We start from the raw sequence: 16,951 nt of genomic DNA, 5'->3' as shown, positions 1-16,951 counted from the left end.
TGCATTACCAAATGAAATTAATATGATACCAGATTTTAAAAACTTTTACAGCAAAAGCTAAGTACTGGCTGAAAGAAACAAGAATGTACCCACCTATGACATCTATAAGGTCTGACTAACCATGGGTTGTGTCATTATGTTGTGCATGTAATGTAGTTTTTAATGTTGTCTGTGCTTTTTTTTTTAATCTTTGTTGTTGGTCCTCTGTCTACTTTACTTTCTAATGCAACATTGTGTTAGCCAGCGGTGTTGAAAGGCTAATTGATGATTAGAAAACCTTTGTACAGTTACATAAGCACATGAATAAAAGTGTGAATTTTCATGGAAAACATGAAATTGCCTGGACGACCCCAAACTTTTGAACGGTAGTGTCCAAGAAATGTCACATATCATATGCATTCTATTTTGTGACACTGCAGCTTCAATGTTAAATATATATAGACATGAAATAGTTAATCTCATAAATAAAAACACACTGTCACAGATAAGGAATTGTAAATTTATCAACATTGCCTACAGTTAATACCATTCATTTCCTCCAGCCTTCCATGAATGCTGCTGTTGTTGTTTATGGCAGCAGAGGTAGTACCGTCAGCAGCACTAGACCGAGCAGCAGCAGTGTTTCTGCCGTGCTAATACAGCAGAAGCGGTGAATACTTGCTGTTCACAGTAGTTGACTCGTGGCGCTTCTATAAGAACAGCTACAGTTGTAGTTTGGCGAAAATAGGGCCGATGGGGGGCCAATTGAGCGGAGGGACACAATCGTACTGCGGTCTGTGAATGCCCTGGGATCCAGCGGAGAAACACGAGTATGGATGGCGGCAGTGATGCGGTTCAGTGTTCCACCGTTTTTACACGCTGAGAGAAAAGAGCCTGACGCTTGAGCGGGTGGAGACTGCTACTCATTTAAATCCCCCGGATCGTTTTTTCAGCGTTTAACAAAGAATCATTTTTCCTTTTTTTATTTTCTTTCTGCCGTTGGATTCTGTAGAGCTGATTTAATGTCGTAAATGAGTGGCGTGTAAGGGCGTCGTTGTTGGGAAGTTTTTTCGAGGGGGGGGTTTTGACCAGCTAAGGGCCATGGCAGTCGAGGCTCGGCCGGAGCTGGTCGGGAAGCGGTTTCTCTGTGTCAGCGGAGACGACCCGCCTGAAATCGGCGACATCGGTCGGTGGCTGTGGAGGTCCGGGGTTATACGAGCCGTCAACCTTCGTGACAGCGACACTTCCGAACTGACGGTAAGGAAAACGCTGACTTTGTCCAGCTCTTCGGTCTGTTACATGCAAAGCGAATGGGAAAATCTTTGTGGTTGGTGGCTAGCCAGCGAGGCAACGCTGAAGGCTTGCCAGGCGGAAATTATTTTGTGGCTTTCTCTTCGTTACTATGGCTCTTCTGACCTAAGAGGCTACCGCTTGTATTCACCATTGTTTCGCAAAAATATTTGTCATCGTTGCGTGTGCGAGTTTGGCTAGTTTTTTTTTTGAGCACTTAGCAAAGCAAGTTAATGGGAGGCAGACAGCCAGCAGGGGGTATAGAAAGAAAACAGCCAGTCCAGACAGCACTATGCTTATTTACATCAAGTCTGCAAACTTATCACAACCATTTGTCATTTGGCTAAGACAAACGTCCATGTTACTCATACTTGGAGTCTTTGAACCACGGTGGGTTTCATTCAGGTAGCACGACAGGATCAGGTACAGCTTCCACATAATCAACTGGTCGATGAGGAACACCTGGCATTTAAACGGATCGTGTTGTCATCCCGGAGCGGCTGCATTTGTAGGGCATGTGGAAGAATTTAGTCTGGAGCAGCTAAAAGCTCTAATCTGCTGTATACTGCAAATCAGCTGACAGGGGGTTGAGGTTGGCTTTCTTGATTTACATCCCGCGTTAAAGCATTTAATTTAAAGTAATCCCCGTTACCCCGTGGTTATTGGTCACAGTCCACGTTATTTGGGCGTAATGATCGACCACAGTCCTGTCTGTCTGTGTTTTTCTGGCGGACACCAACCTCTCCGACTTGGCCAGGCGCGCAGGAATGTTAGGACATGCAAAAAAATCTAAAACTGACTAGCTGCAGGCTGAACAATGGCCAGTTTGTCTTCGTGTAAAATATTGTCTGCATTTTCAGTGCTGTCACACTCCTGTGGCACAGACATATTTTCAGCCTGACATGTAATTATTGCATTCTTAATAGTCAGTAGCCAAGGTAATGGAGGAAAACCCTGAAAATATATTGATCTGATCCACCGTCTTTTAAAAATAGGTATTTTCATCATGGGTTAACATACCAAAAGCAGCAAACAAAGAAATATTTGCCCTGACAAGCCCTTGGCTGGCTAGTACACAGTACTGCCTCACTGTACACTGTGCCTGTTCCCGTTTTCTTTTGTTCAGAGACTCCTATCTGCCTATGCAGATAACTGGCCAGACCCTGGCACAGTTATGTTTTGCTCATTTACTGTATTGTCTTCATATGTATGTGAAATTTATTGACAACACTGTCATCAGATATTGCGTTGTCGAGCAAATTTTACCTTCGAATGGTTCCATTGCTCTCTTGAAAGGGTTGTTCTTTGTGTGTGATTTTTTTTTTAATTTTTTATTGGCGTGACATCTTGGCAAGTCGGTTCTTGTGTGTTCATTGGTGTGTTTTAAAGCTTAAAATTAGGCCGTATCAGATGTCTTTGACTATTTGTGGTGCTTTCTGTGTGATTAGATGGTAGAGAAATTTCTGGTCAATGGTTTGTTGCTTTGTATTATTTTGCATTTAAATCAGCGTGCTATCTGCTTCTTATGTGGTAGCATATTTCCATGAATCGATTATAATGTCATAGCTGCACACGTATCTCACTAGTAATTGCATGTTACCTCTGCTACAACAAGCACTACATGTGCTTTTTTTGTATCGCACAACAGCTTCTTAATTCCCCTGTAGAATTGGTTCTTGTATGAGATCTGGTTTAGGCAGAGAGTGGTGTTCTGGTTTAATTCCATACAATGGGACACAGTCTCATTAGCAAGAGGCTTAACTAGCTGAGTGAATACAGTAGAGAGGGATTCAAGATTAGATTAGAAGAAGTGTGCCAAGCCAAGCTGTCAGGCCTTTGTCAAGTGTCTGTGGTCAGATAGACCAGTAGTACAGACAGTGTCTGAAATGAACGTTTTAACTTCTCAACCAAAGAGACTGGTAATCACAACTGGTTAATAAATTTACCATGAATAGCTAGGTGGATAGATAGATGATAGACAGGTAGAATACGTTATTGAACTCTTACAGGAAATTGCAGTGAGTGAATACAACTCAGGAAGTCCTTTTCTTGGAATTGAACTGATCGTGTTTACTATTAAAGGTGGAGACTATAATGCTGAAGAGAAATCGATGACATTTAGTGAGTTAGCATATTTCATTGGTTAGCATGTGCCGAGTTGTTGTCACCTGCTTCCACTGAGACTCAAAGAATATTTCTGTATTATATGGCTAGTTTTGTTCAGACATTGTCCTGTCAGTGTCGTGGCTTGAGTTCCAACGTTTACTTGCCAAATCTATCCAGATATGATGCTTAGTAGGTGTTAATTCCTTACCCTCAGTACAAGAATAATGCTACTAAGGGTTATTGATTCACAGTGTGTAAGTATGTCAATAAATTTCTATGGGGTAAATATGAAGGTATCACTACTCTTTTGAATTTCTAAATCTGTTGGACCAGATCAACAAAGTTTACAATCTTGACTGTGTATTATGAAGAAATGAAAAAGAACTTAAAGCTCTAACACAAGGTGAAAACACTGAAATAACTGAATAGTAGATTTAAATATTATTAGTATGAAAAAGCAAATTATCATACAACATTGATGTTTTGTGTAAATCAATTAACAAGATGGAAATAAATGAACAGGTACTCAGTTGACCTTGTCACTGCACACAGTGGGATCTCACTATCCTTTGTGCAGCGCAGCACCATACATTGGGTTACACCAACAAAAACCATTTTGATGTTAGTTGTAATTAGTTTTGCAAGACTAAATTTAAAATGAATAAATACAGAACTTTAAATTAAGCACTTGCATGATTAAATTAATGAAAAGCTTTTCTCTCTTTAATAAAACAGAGTTTCCTGAAAACCTAAATTAAATACAGTTTAATTATTATGGAGATGCTTCATACACAAATTAAAATAAATGAAGAAAAATAAATTTGTGTGATCAAGAAAGGTTAGAAGAATGGGGATAACAATTTGGCCCCCAGTTGGAGAGACTCTGCTGACAGTTTGGCGAATAATGGAGTTGTGCAGGCCGAACAGGTTAGAAACATCCGGTGGCCATTGAAGGGCCATCAGGAGCTGGAGCATGGGTCATACCCCTGCATGTCTTTCAGTACAATGGTAGACAGTTGGTTAAATCTTCCTGTTGGTCTGTCCCTTTACTCCTGTTGAAGAACTTGATTGTTTTGTTGAAAATGCAGCCATTCCTAAAGTTAAACCTCCTCAAGTGTAAGTTTAAATTGAATACTGGATCACATTTTTAGTTGGAGTTTAAAGTTTTGGTGCAACAAAAAGACATTTAAATTTAAATTTGGAGTATGGCCAAGGACAGTGGTATGATTGCTAATGAGAGCCATGGAAATCATGTATATATAGTGTCTGATAAATATGTAGAAGGCAGGATTGGTTCCTTTGGATATTTATGTCTGAAAGTCTAGTAAGCTGAATCTGTGTTTTTGAGATTGTCGTTGGTATATTGCTGCTTCAAAGTGGAAATGCTCAGCCATGATGGCGACTGCTTTTTTTCCACTCATTGTACCTCTTCAAGCGTACAAAAAAACCCACCATATGGACACTGTAACATGGTAAAAAACCTGTTTTTCATTGCTGTTTTTTTTAAAAAAAACGGCGTCTAAACAGCTTTGTAATTCCCTCACCCTTCTCTGATCGAACATCAGCAGAGCCCTGCACTGGCACGTTAGGCATAAAACTGCCACACTCATCTGGATTCGCAATGAATGGAAAAAGCAGGGCAGCCAGGGCATCGCCTATAGGAGCCTTTGTTTCCATGACAGTCCACTGTGTGTGTGTGTGTACAGTAGCAGTGCTGTCGGTTTGTTTTTAGGGCTGTGGCCTGAGGTTCATTGCTGTGTGGCTAATCAGCAGAAAATGACTGGCTGTGACCGAGGAAGAACCTTCCACATACAGGATCCATGCGTGCTTGTTGCGCTGCTGCAATTCACCGAGAGTCTGCCGGGTGTGTGAATAGCAGCATTGTTTTGAGTACAAATGTGCATCAGAAAAACAAAGAATGAAAATGGCGGGAGAGAAATTCTCACCTTCTAGTATAAATAGTACAGTAGGACTGGCCCACGTGTATACCATGAAATGAATTTTTTTTTTTTCCCCCGGTGCAGTGTAGGATTTTTATTTGACTTGTTTAAAATGCTGTTCATGTTGAATTATGAGCTATTTTGTCATTCTGATGTACAGATTCAGTAAAACATAGTTTTTGTTACTTTGATTTCTTTCTTGATCCAATTCCAAAATATTAAATAAATGGAAGCAGATACATAAACATGCAGCGCGTACTCACTCCTTCATTACACTGTGGTGGTGTGTTTACAGTAAGAATTGAATTGTGTGAAAACTGAGCAGCAACTCATTTCATTATATAAATTAAAAAGTAAACAAAAATTATGTTGTGAGAAAATGGCAGTTAATTCATCTTGTGCAGTTGTTTGTAATGTTGTCATATTAGCAGGATGCTTGAGAGACGGACTGAATTCATTTCCAGGGATGTTTATTCTCACTGAGTAACCTTCGGGTGCGTTTGATGTATTTATTGTGCACAGTGCAGTACGTCTTTTGTGCTGTCTACAGGCAACACAGTTAAACCTCTGGTTCTCTGTGGCTCGCTGCTGTTTTAGCATTTAACGTTTGTTTTTTGTAAGGCAGTGTTTCTGATTTAGCCCAGTCAGGGCAATAAACGGAGCCCGTCGACTGCTAACATAGGTGTCTTTATTTGTCAGGCTGATATTCACACGTTGAGCTGCAGCATTGCTATGCGACATCCAGGTTATGTGGTGTTTCAACAGTGCTGTAACTGGATACACAGAGTGCTAGTGGCTTGTTTTCCAGTGCCTAAGGAAACAAAATGTAATCTGAAGCCAGGATGGGCTGGCTGGCTGGCGGGATGGATGTACCCTTCCCCCAACTCTGTTAGACGTACACATGCACACACTCGTGGTGCACTAAAGCTCTATGACATCATATTATTACATACAGCAGCCATAACGTCTCCTATAGGCTCACAAGCTTCCCCGATAACCCTGGGAATACATTCGGCTCTTATACGTGGCTGCTTGTTCTCTGCAGGACCACATCAGACCTGAATGGCATACTGTGCTACAATTTTCTCAGAAGTATGTAGTGCTACAAACACACAATTCTGGTTAGAAAACTGACAAAGAACACACACGGATCTGGGTAAGAGCCAAGATTACTGCCGCCACCATGCTGACCACTAGCATGATCATAGCTCCAGACAGATTCTAGTCTTTGTTGGTCTTTTACTCTCATATCATTGTGAATTCAACAATTTTTAAAAATACTTAATGGAGCGATTCAAAATGTAACATATGGACTTTTAGGTGCTATTAAACTGGCCTCACATGAACTAACCTTATCTCATGACCTCAGCTTTCACTTTGCTTCAAGTAGGCAGGCAATTAAGAAAGAATCACACCCTAGTCAGATCCATATTGTGTTTAAAGGAGAGCTACTACTAAAATGACCCGTTTGAAAGCTAATAAGAGAACCTTTGAGTCACCGTGTGGACCACCGACAGTGCAGGAAGTACATTGGAGTGAGTGTAGCAAGGGTTTATGTTGATCCCTGAAGGAAAATTGTGTCAGCCATCTTTTTACATTCTGAAATAGTGGCTGTGTGTTCAGCCCCTTTGAGATGTGCATTTCTTTCTGTTCATCTGAAGGTTGAACTGCGTAACATTTACATCTCACTGCAAACACAGTACAAATCTAAGATGCAGGCATTCACATTAAAGGATAGGCATGCACAAGCGACCTGAGAAAAACCTTTCCACATTTCAGCACCGATATTGAGACATAGTCTGTGCCAATTCACAAAGCCCTGTTGCTTCCAGCTGTTTGTAGGAGTCTTTCCTATGGTGTTGTTGGTATTATTGTATACTAGCTTCATCAGACAGCAGCAGGTTCATCTCAGTGTCTCCAAATCAAAAGAGATGCGGACATTTATGCATGTTCACAAGAGCAGAAAAATGATGAATTTACCTACTTATAATTATACATTATGCCCATCGTGGAGACAGGATCGGTCCGGACCTATCAGGATTCTTCACGATGCACTTTTCTGAGCTGTCACACACAGAGCCACAGTTTATCAGCTGCAGCCAAAACATTTATGCCCTTAGGTTAAGTAATGAGCTTCATCACTGCTGCAGGAATGTTTTTATTTTACTGTTGCAAGTTAGATTATTGGACAAAGCTGTTAGCGCTTAGGCAAATCATATATTCACGTATTGCAAATGTTATGAACTGTCACTGTGCTAGGTATGTCCGAATGAAGCTGTGAAGACATTAATGTAAAAGAGACCTAGGTTTTTATGGCAGAATGACGCCACTTAACATGGTAATGAAGCAGTAATGTTACATATCATAGGTCTGAAAAGGGTTAAACTAATTCAGTCGTGGTATTGTTGCCAAACTAAAATGGTAAATGTCGTACTTGTTAATGTGCAAAATAAACCTATATTATTTTGGTCTCTAAAATCAATCAGTTTAGTAATGAGAGACAATATAATGATTGGAATTGGGTTGTCCTCAATAGTAAAGTAAAGCTAGTAAAGCATTCAGTGAGAACGCAGCTGATTGTGTCCTAAATATGGAATGTGAAAACCCTTTGCCTGCCTCACAGCTGTTATCTCTATCTCACCGTTAGACGACACACGAGTGGTCACAGTCACTCAAAAGGAAGTCCCTGCTTGCTGTTTTAAGATGGGTGCTAATAACGTGGTATAGTTTTGACTCAAAATTTAAAGTCTAAAATGTACAGATTCCTGGCATTTCCTGTTATTCTCCATTTGGCTGGGATTAAAAGCCCTCAGCTCAGGGCTGCTATGGCATATGAATAACTGTCTCTTACAACCAACTTTACTTCTACTTCACTACTACTAAGCAGCTGGAAAACTCAGTGACGTCTGACGTTGATTTGGAAGATGGGAAGTTCAAATCCCAGTCCTACTTTGCGTTTTATCTACTCTTAGATGTACGTTGCTTTGGATAAAAACGTCTGCTGAATAAAATTGTCCCAAGTCCTGCTCAACACAGTGTGTGGTTTCATGAATGTCTTTTGCTTAACTCCAGCATTCCAAGTCATATTTTGGAGCCAGAGCTGTCCTGTGTACGTACACTGCTGTGAGGGAGTACTGGCCCGGCCCTCCAAATAGACTGTTTTCCCAAAGAATGTGAGGGCAAGCTATTTTGGTGTAGCCAGTAATGAGGAGGTTGTACTTGTTTAGTTTGCAAAATGTCATGAATGGACGGAGCAACTGCTCATGTGTGTAGCGTGGCTGTGTCTTTTCTTCTGTGTAGACGCTGGGATGTCACCTCCTGCAGCTTGTATTCTGTTTATTTTTGGGACTGAGAGACGCGCTGAGTGAAGTGTCATGCTCTCTACCCCCTGAGGTGAATCTGTAGTGTTAGTTGTTTCCAGCGTGTTGGAGTAAGCTGGAGGAATGCTGCCTTACCTGTCTGTGTGATATATCTGTCTGCTGTCCTCACTGACACCAGTTGACCCTGTAATGTAATTCCCGTGATCTTGTCATCAAATAATTCATTACTTTAACGTGGTTACTCTGTACCAGGGGGACATTACTAGACGAAGAATAACAGTAGGCATCTCTGTAGCTGATTATTGAACAGAATCGGAACGGTTTGTTCTCTCGAAGAAACAGAAAGGGGGGGGGGGGGGGGGGGGGGGGAACAGCATCACTTGAGAAATTAATCTGAATCAGATTTTCACATGAACTTTTTGAGGCAACTCTCTGTTGGACAAGTAAAATTTACCTTTCAGGGTTTACATGTCTGAATAATAATGAGATGTGACCTTGTAAGGTTGTCATTTTACACGTGGTGTTATTACTTTACATTCTACATGCTGAGCTCAAAATGTCACTCATTTATCAAGTTGATTTTAAATTATTTAGGAATGATGAACTTTTTATTTTTGACTCAACCTATTACTTCCCCATTAGAAATCTTTTATTTGATCCTTAATTGTGGTGCACTTTGTGAAGTATAGGCTCTGTGGGTTAATCATTGATTATCCTTATGGTGTTTATTAATGATGATGAAGACATTACTGTGATGATTGTGCACAGAGCCATGTGTTGCATCAGAGGTACAGGCGTCACAAATAACCACAGCCACAGCTTTGCATTACAGCTGCATGTAAAAGTGTTTGGACATAACTTCTCGGTGTTTGTGGGAGTGGAAATGAGGCTCGTGTACATGCACCCTTTTCCACAATGATGAGATTTACAAAGCAGGCATGCAGGCATCTTTAGAAGTTGGATGAAAAGAACAAGCAGCATATTTCTGTCTATGAATGCTGTCCAGAGTTTAGTGCATCTGGCCCCACATCTGCTCCAACAGCACACACTTCAAGACCCAATGTTCAAAATGATAATTGATTTTTTTCTTTGGGCCATATGCTAATGCTTTGTCTTCTATGTTGTACTACATTTCTTCTGATGTACAAATCTTTGCATCAAAATAAGACTGATTCCTATCCACAGCATATCTGCTATGTGCAAAATTATTTTAATAAATTGCAGTTAAAGTTATAGATAACTCAATCAGACTTACTGACTGTAGGACATGAGTATAAACCACTGCTCACTTCAGCCACCATTCTACTACTTCAGCTGCTGTCTGTTGTAATTTTCTTTGCTACGGGATACAACAATATCAACGTCTACCAAACTAAAGTCCCTTTCAGATGTGGGACATAGGACATTACTGGCTTCATCAGTCTGGCAAAGTAATGGCTTCCTAGTCTTCAGATGTAGGTTACCTTTCTGTAAGTTTTCCTTACGACACTGCACAGAGAGAGAGCTGTGGTTTGCATGCGATCTTTGTGAGCAATGTGAGACTAGACAATAAACCAAGTGATTTAATGCAATACCAAACTATATTTAAACAAATAGCAGCTGAATAAGTGTCTAAATAAACAACAGCCCTGATATGTATGTTTGAGATGCAACATAATACTTACATGCAGCTGATAAACTGTTACAGTGCGTGACAGCTCACCTGTCTGAGAAGAAGAAATAATATATACCGTGCCCACTGTTAGATCCTGATCAGTCTTTTCTCCGTGCTGGGGATAATTTCTAATTAAAAGTAACTAAGTAAGTTACTGCTGTTGCTCCGTGCATAAATGCTCTCTCTCTGGAGTCACTTGTGGATCCTGTCACTGTAGATTTGCAATCATCTATGAAGAAGTAGTCCTCAACAGCGGAAAACTAAACTGTCCAAACTAGTTTGTGTGTGACGGCTGAAAAACAAATGATCTGCTGTTGGATCCTGGCTGGCACTGATCAGCTGTCCACGCTCTTTCAGAAATAACTTACATTTCTGAAAATTTAACAAAGATACCAAAGCTTTTGACCTGCCTACACAAATGTACACGACTCACCCTTTTTGGAGATGCACAGATGGATCCTACTACTGTCTGATGTCACAGGTGTTAAAAACACAGCCAATAGATCTGAACAGCTGGAAAGAAAAAAACTTCAGCTCTTGTTATGGAGGGAAAAAACTCGAATTACATTCATCATTAGTGAGTATCAGCTATTAGTGTCTGTTTTCATCACAGTAAAGTTCCATTATTGTAGATATTTTATTTTGTAGCTATATTAGCTTTGAAACCATGGAGCAAAGGGACTGAGGAAGGGTTTGTTGTCATTTTGGCACACAAACTCCCCATTAATGTTACAGTTCAATTCAGACTTGTCATGTTTACAATTATATGACAGTGTTGCTAGGTCTACCTAGTTGCTTGCTCCAACATTGCTGGTGTGATTTCTATGAAAACATGACCAAGGTGTGCGTTCAGACATGAAGCCGTCACATTAGATTGCTATCAGAATAAAAGAAATGGGGTACATGTCTGAAAGGGGCTTAATCATTTCAAATTTGGGGATTTGGATGGTGCAGAATACCAGTCCATTTTTTCAGTGGATTATCCATTTTAATCACATGCTCATCTCCCTGCATTCAACAACAGCTGTGATTGGTTTAATGAAATACAAATAGGACAGAGTATTTTTCCTCCTATTGCACAATAGCAGTGTGGTTATGCTCCACAGGATTGTCTGGGAAAGCGTGGCTGTAGCTGTTGTTTGATGCTGGACAGGATCGAACATTCAGTGGTCAAACATTTACATTTCTTTCTTAGCGTTAATGTATTTATTGTGCTGCAGTTTGCAGTGTTGCTATGCAGCACCGATTCCAACCAAGAACTGTACCTGAATTAAATTTGTCCGTCGTCCCCGTGTCATTATGCAGTGATATAGTGCTTCCAGTGCTTCTACAACACTTGCAATGGTCCTTGAAGTCCTGTTATGTTAACTTGTCAAGCACTGTCAGTGATGAGCACAGTCTCCTAAACTGTGTCAAAATGGCGACCCTTCAACTTGAATTTCAATTTGGGAAGAGGATAAAGTCACAGAGTGCCAAATGTGGTGAGGAGGGTGGGTGGAGTGTGATGATTGTGCTTTTGTAGCAAAAAAAAAACCTGTGTGTGATCAGAGCACGTTGATCAGGTTTACAGCACATTGGAGCACCCACATGCTATTGGGACACGGTTCATGTTGTGTCCGTTGTTCTCCCTCCGATTCCTTAGGATGCTCCAGCAGGCTCCTTAGGATGCTCCAGCAGGCTCCTTAGGATGCTCCAGCAGGCTCCTTAGGATGCTACAGTAGATTCTTTATTTTATTTTGTCTTATTTTATCTGATTTTATTTTCCTGATGTGTTCTATTGTTGCTCTCTTTTAAGCTGCTTTTATTTCTTGTTTTACTATTTGTTTTTAACTGGAAAGCACTTTGGCCACCTTGAGTGTTGTAAAGTGCTCTATAAATAAATTTTGATTGATTGATTGCTTAGGATGCTGCAGTAGATTCCTTAGGGTGCTACAGCCTTGGTAGTTCAACCTGGGGAATTAACTCCTAATGCAGACAATGTGAATGTCGAAGAAATCAACAAGCGTGCTCCTGAGGGTTGTACTACTAAGCAAGATCAGTGAGTTAGCAAGGTATGTGAAGCTTCAAGCCAGAGTTCCCAGTACCACAAAGGTGGCTCTCTTCTAACCTGCTAGATGACCATGGTAACTTTTGCAGCAGAGCTAACCTGGCCTGGTTCAGGTTATGTTCAGTTTTAAATTGGCTGTTAGAAGTTTTTGTCTTTAACCAAGTCATTTCCTGACGTTTGTCTATCAGTGGTAGATTCTTAGCTGATGAAATATGTTGTATCTGCAAACTTGGTCAGCTGTATGTTGCTAAAACCTCTGAATAAAGTAATACAGTTCCAGTATCTCAGTGTTTGCATCACATTGCCATGGAACCTCACATATATTCAGCTGGTGGTATGGAAATGGCATAAAAACGTTTTTATGTTGGGTCCTGAGTTGCAGTCACGACTGCTTTACACTGCTGGTACTGCAGCTAATAGAGCACATTAGAAAATCAGGCTCAAGTTTTAGGCTTTCTTGAACCAGCTTAGACAGAAAAAGAACTGGCTATGTCAAACTTCTTTTGTGGTACATCCCTCTGGCTTGTCCAGTTTTGAAAAATGGCTCTTCAGCAGTAAAAACAGCTTTTTTTCTCTCGATAATGACCATCTGTGATGATGCTTGACGTGGACGTTGCATGATCACGACAGATTACTGACACAGAATTTAATGTTTACTCTCTGCTCCAATTTGAAGTCCATGGAGAAATTACAAATGCTCACCTACGTAGTGTTCACAAAATGTGTGAGCACAAGTTTAACTGTTTATGTCATGGTTTACGTGGTGTCTTGATCCGTGACCGTTACTGCTTACATATGTTGAACGTCGTGTCTCGCTCTGACTCGCTCCATACATGTGCATCAGAACAGCATCTGAACGTTTTGATCACCCTCAAATTAATCTGCTTAAACGGGGAGAGTGTCATGTCTGAGGTGACTTGGTACGTAGCCTTTAAATCTTAAATTAATCAGGTAATCGACGCTAAATGTGTTTGATCAACCTGGTTTAACCTATAGGTGACTGTCAATACTTTTAACATGCTTTGCTGCTGTACATCAAAATAAATTCATGACTCTTGCATCGTTACTGGAAACAACTTGAGTTTGTTTTAGTTATTTCTTTATAAAGCAGTGATGGGTTTTTTGCACTACATAACCTGATTAGTTAAGACAAGCTCCCTGGCTGTATTTCCAACTAATTTATAGCATTTCACTTTTACTAGCTGTTTTTACTAATATATATGTTTATTTTCTTTGCTGAGGCTCCTTTATTTGCTCTTTAATATTTCAATTCCGAGTAGAATTTTAAAGCGCCTTAAACAGTGTTTCTGAAATCTGCAGATCTGCGGTCAGTAAAAAGTTCCAGATTTGTCACGGAGAAAAAGATGGTGGAGATTGGGTGGCTGCTGTTTTGTTCTATAAATCTCACACACTGGCATATTCTGCCTGGCCTTTGGCTGCTGGTGCATGACTCACTGGCTGGCATTCTGATATTAGAGGGAAAGAGAGAGTAAATGCTATTTGAAAAATGAAGAGAAGGAGAGGGAGAGCGAGAGCTGTATGCTCTCATTAGTCGTTTGGTTTTCTAGCCAGCCTGGTTTTCTGGCAGAGGGGGAATGAGAGAGCAGAGCGGAGGAGGAGGAGGAGGAGGAAAAGAGAACGAGGGAGAGAAAATGGGAATGTGAGAGAGACTGAGAGAGAGGGGGTTCTTTCTCCTGTGTCTGGCCTCTCTCCCATAGCAACAGCAGCTTAGCCACGTGAACGCCAGTTCCTTTGAGTTCACCCACTGCACAGAACTTAACTCCTTCACCACCAGATTACAGCAGCGCAGAGGCAGAGAACAGCACGACACTCCAGACTGAACAAATACACAAATAATTTATCTGATTTTGTAAGTACTTCTCATTCACTGTGACACTGAAAGCGTCGGGACTCAACGTCAGGATGGTTGAGATGTAACAAAATATTTCATTCTGTGACGCCTAACGCCTGATCTAAAGAAAAGTACACAGTGTGACTTGCCCATTTGATCCTCATTGGTGTCTAATAAATGCAGGGAAAAGTCCTAAACAGCTGGATGCAGCAAACTAAACTGCAATTCTGTGTGTGACATTTCATCTGTCTGATGTTAAGATAAGTGGGCCAACAAAATGTGACTAGCTGTTGGATCGCGACCCAAACTGATCTGCTCTCCAGGCTCTCAGGGATCATTTAGGATTCTAAAAATGCAATGAAGTTCCCGGCGCTGTTGTTCCATGCGTGAATGTGTTCAGCTTTGTGTCTTTGGAGATGCTTGTGGATCCTATTGTTGTCTGATGATGCTGGTATTTCCATTAATGTGACAGCGCAGTTCAGATTTGTGTTAAAAGTGATGCCGAAATGTCACTAAGTCCGACCTTGTAATCCGTGCACGGCTTATATTGAAAGGTGACCAGGTTGACAGAGTTGTATAGAATGCCACTACATAGAATTATTCATCTAGTACTTTAACACTGTTCATTGATAGTTTTTTTTGTTGTTGTTGTTTTCTTAGAAAAAAGTAAATTTGGTGCAGATTTAACAATGGGTTCATTTTATCTTTGAATGACGATATCTATGGAGCTGTCAATGATAAAAACCTGAAATTTTCAATGTTATTTCTTACTATGTCATTGATTCAGAAAGTGTAATATTGAACAATTACACCAAATGGTCTCTGATTTGGGTGGGTTGAAATATGAAGAACAAAAATTGAGCATAGACTGCACAGAGAGACAGTGTGTGTTGGCTACATCAGAGCATTTAATTTATTTTGTCAATAAAAATATCAATACCATTATTAGACAATCTGTCAAATATCGGCCTCAATAATTGTTCAGGCCAGTAATCAGTCAATCCCCGGTGACAAGAATAATCGTAGTGTTCTTTATTTTGACTACATAAGGTCCGTGATGATTTGAGATTGAATAACCCAATAATCTGTCTTTTAATTCTTTTACTCTTCAATTTGAAGCATCATACTGTTCACTTAAGTGTTACATTTATCTAGTATTAAGACATCATTAATAATTTTACTGAAGAAACCATTTTTCAGTACTTCTACTACTGTCAATACCAACATTTCATTTGGGAAAGAGTAAGAATAATCTGGACGGAGCTGCCCTGCAGGCTCCAGTTCACTAAAACGTCCCTGCTCTGAGTGATAGAAGTTGGAAACTGAAATTCTGAACACTTAAGAATATTTCAGCATCCATAGCTAAACAATCTGCTGGCTAATGGTTACTCTTAATTTTTAACCTGTGTTCAAATAATTTAGTTAATAGGAGCTTACAAACAGTATGTTAGCTAGTGGAAAACTACATTTGTTTGTCTGTATGTGATGAATTTTCACTGGATGTTTTGACACGTTGAACATGTTTCTACTTTTACATGTTTTTACGCGGCAGCGAGCATTGTCAGTATCAATTTTAGTGGTGTATAACTACACTTTTGAATGTTTAGTTTTCTTCATTATAGTCACTAAGAGCAGAATGACTGTGTGTGTGAGCTGTCTGCTGCTGCAGTATGTGTCTGAGAAAATATAGAGTAGACTTGTCATCACACTGTGGTTTACTAGAACTCCTTTGTCCATCAGTCCATCCTCAAATTAAATAGTTAAAACTGGAGTTCAATCTACAAAACCAAATTATAGTGGACAGTGGTCTTCTATGTTAATGTTATGTTAAATGTCTGTCAAGTGTTATTGTGTCTGTGGGTGGCGGAGCTGCCAAACATGTAAAACAAATTTTGGGTCTTTGATCTGATAATAAAGTTTATATCCATCTATCTATCTATCTACTATACTGTCATGTAGAGCAGAATGGTGTGCAGTTATAGGAAGAAGAAGGTCCTGGGCTATACCTCTGTCAGTGTGATTATTTCTGAGGTATGTTTCCAAGTTCAGTGGTCAGTCAGACATAGCAGAGAATTTATGAAGAATTTAGAACTTCCCACTGTGTTTGGGTGCCGCTGATGAAAAGTATGTGCAAATCAAAACACTTCCAAGTCTTACATCTGTTTTAATGGTAGATGAAGGAGTGCATGACAAAGAATCTCCTCACACAGTCGCACAACAAGCACCCATGCAGACGTAGAATTGATTGTTGACTATAAGAAGTGTGGGATGAGAATAGTTCCTGTGGGTTTCTCTGCACAACTTTGCTTATTTTCTTGTTCTTGATCTAAGTCTTGAAAAGTCAGAGTAGCACTTCTGAGAATTCCTACTCTGATATTCCACTTTGATCACAATTATGCGATTAGTTACCCTCATCCTGTTTTAATTAAAAGCACAATAACCATAATGAATATTCAGATTATGAAGGCTGCAGTATCTGCTAAGTGCTGGGGCTGTTCCACCCTGGTGTGAAGAGACTCCGTATTTGACGTGTCTCAGCTGGAATGTGAACCTCAATTAAACAAGTTAACTCTTGTTACCTGAGAGAAGAAAAATTCCCTCCTAAAGTACTCCTCCTGTCATTGTCAGCATTCGCTCGCTCTCTCTGTTGGTGATCTTTCAGTTTGTATCTTGAGCCCTTTTCAGAAATGCGCTCCTTTCTGTAAATCTAACGGCATCTGAAGGTTTAGACTTCATGCCTGAGTGAGCTCCCTGCTTAGTTTT

At 40.2% G+C, this 16,951-nt stretch overlaps 1 protein-coding gene across 2 annotated transcripts in view; it reads left to right on the top strand.

The window, feature by feature from the left end:
• The first annotated feature begins 802 nt into the window (after window positions 1–802).
• jmjd1cb (jumonji domain containing 1Cb) overlaps window positions 803–16,951 on the top strand; it is a 146,953-nt gene continuing 130,804 nt past the window's right edge. For both annotated transcript variants that reach the window (XM_051939792.1, XM_022200488.2), the window contains exon 1: window positions 803–1,236. In XM_051939792.1, the coding sequence (XP_051795752.1) occupies window positions 1,081–1,236 (156 nt within the window). In that variant the 5' untranslated portion in view covers window positions 803–1,080. The remainder of the gene's footprint in view (window positions 1,237–16,951) is intronic.

Source organism: Acanthochromis polyacanthus, chromosome 19, assembly GCF_021347895.1.
Source record: "Acanthochromis polyacanthus isolate Apoly-LR-REF ecotype Palm Island chromosome 19, KAUST_Apoly_ChrSc, whole genome shotgun sequence".
Taxonomy (NCBI): domain Eukaryota; kingdom Metazoa; phylum Chordata; class Actinopteri; family Pomacentridae; genus Acanthochromis; species Acanthochromis polyacanthus.
The sequence above is the reverse complement of the archived record's forward strand: the minus strand, read 5'-3'. Positions and strand labels throughout refer to the sequence as shown.